At 39.6% G+C, this 9179-nt stretch overlaps 2 protein-coding genes across 2 annotated transcripts; both read left to right on the top strand.

The window, feature by feature from the left end:
- Positions 1–453: 453 nt before the first annotated feature.
- On the top strand, positions 454–4517 carry LOC145224837 (N-acetyl-D-glucosamine kinase-like). The gene is made up of 9 exons (XM_080091424.1): positions 454–572; positions 634–718; positions 1424–1522; positions 1705–1846; positions 2193–2416; positions 2487–2577; positions 2761–2861; positions 3194–3266; positions 3410–4517. The coding sequence occupies exons 1-9, from the start codon at positions 547–549 to the stop codon at positions 3574–3576; spliced, it is 1008 nt and encodes a 335-aa protein (XP_079947550.1). The 5' UTR covers positions 454–546; the 3' UTR covers positions 3577–4517.
- Positions 4518–5618: 1101 nt separating this feature from the next.
- Positions 5619–8490, top strand: LOC145223782 (uncharacterized). The gene is made up of 7 exons (XM_080090167.1): positions 5619–5857; positions 6652–6793; positions 6851–6963; positions 7191–7247; positions 7321–8066; positions 8296–8356; positions 8415–8490. The coding sequence occupies exons 1-7, from the start codon at positions 5655–5657 to the stop codon at positions 8488–8490; spliced, it is 1398 nt and encodes a 465-aa protein (XP_079946293.1). The 5' UTR covers positions 5619–5654.
- The last annotated feature ends 689 nt before the right edge of the window (positions 8491–9179 follow it).

The following is a 9179-nucleotide window of genomic DNA, read 5'->3' as shown; positions in this document are numbered from 1 at the left end:
AGTCCGAGTCGAGTCTCTACTAAGACGAGTCCAAGTCAAGTCGAGTCTTTTCACAACTAAGACTCGAGTCAAGTCGAGTCTTTTGAAAAGGTGACTCGAGTCTCCCCATCACTGCCAAACTGACGCCCCACTGTTTTAACAACAGCCCATGTAAATAAGTAGGAGAGACAGGGTCGAGTTTTGCCAACAACATTATTTTTACGTGAAATTCATTGTCAAAGTTGTATTTGCACGTGTGTTATGTGTTGAAAAGCGAGTGTAAAAAGATAACTTGCCTCCTCAAAATGTTTACGAGTACCAAAAACACGCATTAAGCAGACATGTGGGTTTTCTGAAATGTAAATAAGTCAAAACTATGTCTTAAATCCCGCTTATGTCGAACATATTATTTAACCTTCTCTGATTCGATTTTGTTGCTCAGGCAACCGCTTGGTTACGCATTGCTGAACATAGTACGCATGACTAACACCTGACGTCACGTTAACGTGTTATTTACAAAACAGCAAGTATCCGTTTTGCACTTTTTGTTTCGAGCAATTTTGTAGAATGCCGTATTTTGGAGGAATAGAAGGGTATGTTGATGCGAATGATGTCACTTATTGCGACTTCAATTTGTTATTTTTTGTCAAACAGAGGCGGGTCCCATTCAAAACTTGCAATAGTGAATGAACAGGGAAAAGTCGTGGCTTGGATTGATGGACCCGACACTAATGCTTGGGTAAAAGTTTGTTTTTAATAAATTTACAAATCCATGTTCGGTTACATGTGATTGAGGTTAACTCACAATGATACATTGACAAAGTTATTTTTCGACATGCTGCATTTATGCCATATATCTGGTGTCCATGACTTATTTACTAATAGTAAGTGAATGTGATAGTAACAGCGTAGCTACATGGATGAAGCAACTGAACGGATAGTGGTGTATCCACAATAAAATAACAGAAAGTTTCCAATTGTATACCAACTTATGGGTGCATCTCAATTTTGCAGGATAACTTGGTGCACCTTTAAATTGCTTGAGATACTTTGATTTAAATGCCTGTTACTACAACACTGTGTATATATAATGGTGCACAAAGCAGTATAAACATATATTAAGTGACATAAAGGTGTACAAAGTGCTTTTATTGTGTACCGAATAGTGTAAAGGTGCACTAAGCAATCCTGTATATTTTGTACTGCCAACTTTTAGCTACCTGCCTGTGCCCTTTTGTTTCACTGCTTGGTACACACATTTATGTTACCTGACTTTATTATTATGCTTTTGGCGCTGAAACAGATAAATTAACTTGATTGATTGATTTTTATACTGCATACAACTACTGATCTAACGGTATTGTATCCACAATTTAACAACCGAAGGTTTCCAATTACATTATTTATGCTGTTTTTTCATAATTTACTGCATTAATATTTGCAGCAAATTGGAGTTGAGGAAGTCTGCAAAAGAATCAATTCAATGGTTGTTGAGGGGAAGAAACTTGCTGGGATGAAACCTGAGGAAAAACTCAAAACATTGGTGACCGGGTTTTTATGACTTTACAAACTCACAAACACAATGTACTTGTTTCCGAGCACTAAAACTGTCTGCAGGAACAGTCTTTGTTTCCAAATCTTTCAACATAAACTTATGATGTTTTTTATATAACCAACAATTTTCACTGTAAGAAATGTTTACCTCACTTCTTAAATGTGTTTCAGGGCTTATGTTTAAGTGGCGGTGAACAAAAAGCACAAAATCAAAAAATGGTGGATTACTTTGCAAAAGAATTTACCGACATGTCTGAAAAAGTGACGATTCAAACCGACACATTTGGTTCCATATCAACTGCTTGCTCAAATGGTAACAATAGTTTAAGCATTTTTTATGTAAAACCTCTAGACAATATACAACAACCTATTGGTAACTGTTAAGTACGAGGGCAAAAACCCAACAAACTCCCAACAGTGCTGCTGGATGGGTACACTAGCCAATACAGCCGATATCTTGTCACCAGCTGCACTGATGATACTTTATAGGCCGAAACAGTGTGCACTGTCTGCAGCTTACTTGTCATTTTTTTGCTCGGTGCTTTTACTGTTGGTAACGATTTGTGAAAATGAGCCTTACCGAAAATCTTTATACAATGGAATGCCCAGATATAAATTATACCATGGATAGATTTGAAAACTTACTGAAAACTATGCAGGTGGCGTAGTTCTTATTGCTGGAACCGGTAGCAACTGCCAACTGGTGAACCCCGATGGTACTACGCACAGATGTGGAGGCTGGGGTCATATGCTCGGAGATGAAGCGTCGGCATTCTGGATCGCCAAACGAGCTGTTAAATATGTTTTTGATGAAGAAGACAATATGGAGAAAGCACCGTTTGATGTAACATTTGTCAAGAACGAAATGTACAAGTACTTCAAAGTAAGTAATAACAAAAATATTGTTGAACTTTCACATAAACTGTTGAAAATTATTTATTTTTTGTTTTTAGATTAATAACCAGTATGACCTTCTGGATCATTTGTACACCAACTTCAAAAAGTCTTTTTTTGCTGGATTTTGCAAAGTAATTGCCGTGGAAGGTATGGTGATTTTAACTTGTATGTAAAACAAAACATGGTTGAATTGTCTCTTTCAAAGTCACATAAGAAATTTCAGACTTGGTTACTCACACACAAATGTTTTCCCCATTAAAGTGTGCACTGTCAGCAGCCAACATTTTTTGGTCATTTTGAACCATGTTTAAACCGTGCATATAATATCAGGTGGGATCGTTCACAAGGACAAACTCTGTCTTCATTTGTTCGAAGAAGCCGGGATTGCTTTGGCAAAACATATCATAGCTGTGGCTCCATTCATACATAAGGTGACCCCGGTTTTCCCTCAGTAACCCAGCAACATTGATGTGTCTATTACAATTATATATAACACCAGCTCATGGGGCAGACTTTGTTTAAAGGTGGAGCAAGTTATTTTAGCGCTGAGGCTTTCCTGCATTTCATTTATAAGGAACCAATAAAAAACAGTTAAACACAAAATATATGAATCTGACTCTAAACATCAAAGCACAAAAGATATAAATCTAATTCTCATTAACTTAGGGAAATTTTTAAATACTATGTTTGTGTTGTCAAAAACGTGATGTTGTAATACTTTTTATTCCGAAAGTTTAAAATGTTTTAATCGGTTTTGTTTCAGTCATTACAAGACGGAGGTTTGCAGATTGTCTGTGTCGGGTCAGTATTTAAGAGTTGGAGTCTACTGAAAAATGGTAAGTTTACTTTTTCACAACAAATTTAACTGTTATGCTATTATAAAGGACATTATATGTTGAAAAGCACAAATCAAAAAAATCAGCGGACCTCCCAAAACATAAAACAAACTTTTTACTGATCTTCTGACTTACATGTTTAGGTTTCATCAAAACAATTCGGGCTTCGGACACACACCTCAAATCGTTGACTTTGGTTGAACTGAAGGAAAGCAGCGCTATTGGATCAGTGTTGATCGGTGCAAAAACTTTTCAGTTGCCGATTGACTTGACTAAAAATTACAAAGTACTCGAAAAAATTGATGTGTAAACATCTGTTGAAAACTTTCACGCTTTGGTTCCCCTGTTGATTTAAGCTGACTTCTTTTCAGATTGAGTAATTGGGTGTTTCATGTAATCAACCACTTGAATTAACCATGAACCCCAGTTAAAACCAGATTCTGTTAATCCAGATCTCTCGAACAAAACTTAAGGTACAAATGATTTGAAAAGTGGTAAGGCTTTAACTAATCCACATCGGTTAATCCAGATCTTTGCCAAGTCTCAAACAAGTTCAGATTTGCAAGGTTTACTGTATGTTTATCCTGATACCAATCATCGTGAATCAGCTCATATGTATCATTTTTACCCAATCCAAATCATTATTACAAACATATTGCTGTGTACAAAGTTTGTGCAATTTTTCATGCCACTTGCAATCAAGCTTATTTATCCGTCTGAGGGCGCCAAATAGCTTTACCCTTGCTGAGTTTCTAAATGAAAATGTTTTATCTACTGTCTTGGTCCCAGGCTCAATTGGTTGGTTAAGTTACCAACACAGGAACTCACACCACGGTTTGGGAATTTCCGGTAGGTGGCGCAACGGAGCGTATGCCTTTGCAATGGCAATAATTGATGAGTCAGCATGTTGCAATTTGCTGATTCAGCGTTTATTGTGATCGTATTCGCCTATGTTTCGTTACGCCATCTACCGGAAATTCCCAAACCTCTGGTGTGAGTTCCTGTGTTAGAAGCTCTACCGATTTGTTATTGAAACTGATTGCGAACCTGTGCTGGTCATATAAAGTTCTCTTTAGTGCAATTACTGTGCCAAGTTTGTTTTCTATTGTTTTGTTGAAATTTTGCGAATTTACTGCGAAAATAGTATTGAGATTCGCTTCCATGGACTGATTGAATTGAGCTTTAAGCCTAATGTGAGCCCGACTTGGGCGTTTCATAATAAATTGCTCGCCACTTGAAAACCCACCGTCATTGTGTGTCGGCTCCTGTTTGTCAAGTCTGGGCTGCAAATTGGCTCTAAGTTACAGTAAAATCAGTGATCCATGAACAATTGTCGGCAGTTTTCTGCTCCGCCAAACACAGGATTTGTGTCAAACCCCAACAGCCGTTAGATACGAGGGGGGATTGCGGGTATTTCAGTCCCCTATCATTTGTGTGAACCAAGATAGATCCCTGGTTCTGTTATCACTGAGCTGGCTGCTCGGGTCGGTAAAACTAAAGTTAGAACGCAAAAGGTCACTTCACCTGAAATATGAAAACTACAGCCGAGTCATCTGACGCAAAGGTCATTTTAAAACGGGCAAAAATTCCCCAAAACACGAAAAACGTTATGTTTTCAACAAAAAGTCAAATCCAGAACGTTGCAGATTGGAAAAATATATTTATCTTATGTTTGTTGTAACAGAAATGATAAGGTCACGTTTCGGGGGCGCCATACCACACATACGGTCCCACAAACCATTATTGGAACCAATGACACAGCTCTGCGGTTAATTGGGGGCGCAGGGAGACAAGAAACGACCTTGTTTCCAAAACATCCCAAAAACTGTTGCCCGTCACGGTTCATCGCCTTTTCATCTCCAACAAACCGAAATCAAAGCCGGATGAAGTAAAGCGTGACATGATGTAATCTGTGCGTGAAACGTGTAAGGGGTGAAGATTGTTGCCACAAGCAACATCGAATTTTCCGGCCTTTGTTTTGCAAACGACATCATGGCTGAATTCGATGCTTATGTCGTGCGAAGTGCGAAATGTCAGGGGAAGAAGTGGAGATCTGTTTTCCTATTTCAGCCGGTGCACATTTGTCGTTTCGAACAAAAGTGTTTGGATGTTGCACATTTTAGGTCGCAGGACATCGATGCAGTTTGCCGCGAAACCTCAGCGCGATATTTTATTGGAACATATCCAATAATACGTTTGACGTAAGGTTTATGATGCTTATAATAGCGAAATGCATTTGTTTCGCAAAACAAATAAATTACAGCGATCGATTTAGTGGTTTTCGCGCTGAATTTTCTCGTAACGTTTATGGTTGCAAATTTTGTAGCGATTTTATCATATTTCCCCTGCAGGTCGATGGTGTTTAATCGGTGAATAATAAGATAAAAAATGAAGGTTTTAGTTGCTTTTGTCAGTCTTTGCTTGTTCGGTCAAGTTTCGTCTCAGGAACTGCTTGGAATGGTGGACATTGCACCGTTCATTGACACAATCGTTAACCTGCACAACTCGTACAGAAGTTTCGAAAACGCGTCTGACATGCGGCACATCTCATGGAACCAAGGACTCGCCGATTTCGCCCAAAATCATGTTTCGTGAGTACAAACTCGGTGACAACCTAATATTGGGAAAGTAACGTCTGGTTGTTAAACTAATAATAATGGGTGGAAACTAATGCACCGAATCGGTCTAATTTGGATTCGGCCGAAAACGAATGTTCCAAAGTTTTGCCGGGTTTATGAAATCGTACGCTATGCGTTTGATATGAAAGTTTTTCTACCTGGAAAACAGAGGTGCTAGATAACAGGATAGTTGTGTTTCAATACAAGTATGTGCATTATAAGATTGGATTACCGACTTTTTGGCAGGAGTAGATAATGATTAAAACATCATAATAGTTGTCGCGATTTTAGTCATTGCGCAGTTCGAAAGATTGTGCATTTTTAAGCAGAAAAAGTCCGTCTTAAGCTTTAAATTTAAGTTCGTAAAAGATTTGGTTTCGGCCGAATAATTGGTTGCAAATCTTTGTAAACATGGCCGAATCGACCGAATAAATTCATCAAACCAAATATTCGGTAAACCACCAGTGGAAACGCAGCCAGTGTTTTGTGAAGCGATTAGATGAAGTACGACAAAGTGGTTTGAGGTTCAGAAACTTAACCCATCGAACACCTGACAACCTATCGACGTGTGACGTGAAAATAGCGGGTCCATTAGCTTTGTAACTTTGTGCAGTTTAACTGAACCATGTAAATACGCACGCTATCATTTTTATGACCATTTGTTTAAACCCGCGACGATAACAAAGTCGAAGCACAGATTTTTTTTTGTTAATAGTAACTTTTTTGTTTTTCACCAATCCAAACATCATCATTTGATTTCTGCACAGGAACTGTTTATTCGAGCACAGCCCTATCCTGCAGACGGAGGAATTCCCGCAAATTGGCGAAAATCTTGGATTCGCTGGTTTGCGAGAGGGCAGCAGAGAGACTACAGGCATACTTCTTACACTGAACCTGTGGCGAGGAGAGGTGGGAAAAAGTAGAAAGTGTTAGTTCAAATCGTTTTTAAACTTTTGCTAATTACAGCGCTCGTTGTACAACTACGAGGATTCGACTTGTAGCGGAGTGTGCGGGCATTATACCCAGCTAGTGTGGGCTCGAACTCACAAGGTCGGATGCGCTGCCGGCTTCTGCCGAGAGTAAGTCTTCACCAACCGGTGTGAAGTTTTTAGCTGATTGCGACAAGTTAATCACTATACTTCTTATCTTTAGTTCAACTAATAAACCAACTTAAATCCACGCAAACTGGCGTTAATGTTTAACAGGATTATTTAGAAGTATTTATGTATACCTCCCACATATGTACATGTATATGTGTGTACATGTGGGTCATACTATCCGAGACACTTTTTATGTTTGTTTACAGTCCTGCACTTGGTAGTGATTTTCTCCTGTTCACCTGCAACTACGGCCCCGCTGGGAAGTAAGTGAACGTTGTTTCCATATATGGACATACATGTGTGTGTGGTTTTGTGATGTACTTTTCTCTTTACCAGCTTTATCGACGCCGAACTGGGAAGAGTCGGCCAACCGTTCCAAAGAGCTGGTGGAGTTTGTTCCACCTGTGAGACGCTCGATGGTGACACTTGCGTTAATAATCTCTGCCTAAATGCTAATAGAGATGACGTGATACCAACCACAACCACCATGCCAACCACAACCACCATGCCAACCACAACCACCATGCCAACCACAACCACCATGCCAACCACAACCACCATGCCAACCACAACCACCATGCCAACCACAACTACCATGTCATCTACGACTCCGACCCAATCCACAACCACCATGTCATCTACGACTCCGACCCAATCCACAACCACCATGCCAACCACAACCACCATATCATCGACGACTCCGACCCAATCCACAACTACCATGTCATCTATGACTCCGACCCAATCCACAACCACCATGTCATCTACGACTCCGACCCAATCTACGACTACCATGTCATCTACGACTCCGACCCAATCCACAACCACCATGTCATCTACGACTCCGACCCAATCCACAACTACCATGTCATCTATGACTCCGACCCAATCCACAACCACCATGTCATCTACGACTCCGACCCAATCTACGACTACCATGTCATCTACGACTCCGACCCAATCCACAACCACCATGTCATCTACAACCCCAGCTTCGACCCCAACCCCAGGTTCAACCCCAACCCAAAGGACAACATCACCCAACAGCTCCAGTATGCCCCCGTTTTCAACATCAACACAAGGTACTGCAATTAAATTCACAGGTCCGGTAAAAAATTTGCCGGTAATTGGCGCTACTAACCAAAATATCAACCTCCCAGCAAACAATATTACGTTGTAATGTTAGAAAAACGAAACAAGGCAAAATGGTTTCTAGTCACCGCTTGTCTTAAAACCAAATATGGAGATAACCTAAAAACAATATGATGTAATAAACAAGCCAGTTGTTTAGACAAAGCTGTTTTTTAACAGAGCCAATATTCTCAACAACCGGCCCAACCAATCCCGAATGCCCAACAAACGCAGACTTGCAGTAAGAAAATGAATTTCAAATGTTTGATTTTTTTGCTTATCATGTTGCTTGTTTCCAGGAATTGGAGAAATTACTTTTACGAATGGGAATCCGAATATAAAAAGTGGAAGAATGCTGCACGCAACTGCCTGTGAACCTTTCCATAGACGCAACTTGTATTTAGCGAGCTTGCCTTATATAAACGCGTATTCCAATTTATATTCATTGCTTAACCAACCCTATATGTTATGCACCGAGCTTACCTACTAGATTAGTTTTTTTTTCACAAAGCACTTAGTTTATTTCACTATTTGGTCAGGAATGGCTGTTTTGCACTTCTTTCTAAATTTCCCCCACTTTTGCTGTCTCGGTATTTTTTCCCCAACTTTTGACTATTTGCAAATACCGTATTTACTCGATTGTAAGCCGCGGCTTATATTGTTTTTTAGCTGCCGTTTGTGCGGCTTATAATCGAGGGCGGCTTACAATCGAGGGCGGCTAATATTTTAATTTTATACCGAAATTATTTCATACACTCCAGCGTTTTAAATTATTTGGGGTTCAAAACATGTATGCGTGTACAGATTATACGTCGATATGCGTTCTGTCGGGTACAGTTATCAACGTAGCTAACAGATATGGGCAAATAGTCATACCATATAACAACAGAAAGATGTATTAAGAAACAAACGTATCTAAATTTCCAGCGTGCGGCTTACAATCGAGGACGGCTTACATTATTTTTTTAACACCTCAACATGCGGCTTACAATCGAGGGCGGCTTACAATCGGGTAAATACGGTATTCAATTTTTCCCGAGAATCTCACACACAAATTTTTCCCT

Source organism: Phallusia mammillata, chromosome 4 (genome assembly GCF_965637545.1).
Source record: "Phallusia mammillata chromosome 4, kaPhaMamm4.hap1.1, whole genome shotgun sequence".
In the NCBI taxonomy this organism is placed as follows: domain Eukaryota; kingdom Metazoa; phylum Chordata; class Ascidiacea; order Phlebobranchia; family Ascidiidae; genus Phallusia; species Phallusia mammillata.
Note: the sequence above shows the minus strand (reverse complement) of the source record. Positions and strands in the feature narration are given on the sequence as shown.

Coding starts and splice junctions, on each gene's coding strand:
- LOC145224837 (XM_080091424.1), top strand. CDS start 547: ATGCCGTATTTTGGAGGAATAGAAGG. Junction 719..1,423: donor GACCCGACACTAATGCTTGG/GTAAAAGTTTGT, acceptor TAATATTTGCAG/CAAATTGGAGTTGAGGAAGT. Junction 2,862..3,193: donor TGGCTCCATTCATACATAAG/GTGACCCCGGTT, acceptor GTTTTGTTTCAG/TCATTACAAGACGGAGGTTT.
- LOC145223782 (XM_080090167.1), top strand. CDS start 5,655: ATGAAGGTTTTAGTTGCTTTTGTCAGTCTTTGCTTGTTCGGTCAAGTT. Junction 6,964..7,190: donor GCTGCCGGCTTCTGCCGAGA/GTAAGTCTTCAC, acceptor GTTTGTTTACAG/TCCTGCACTTGGTAGTGATT. Junction 8,357..8,414: donor CCAACAAACGCAGACTTGCA/GTAAGAAAATGA, acceptor GCTTGTTTCCAG/GAATTGGAGAAATTACTTTT.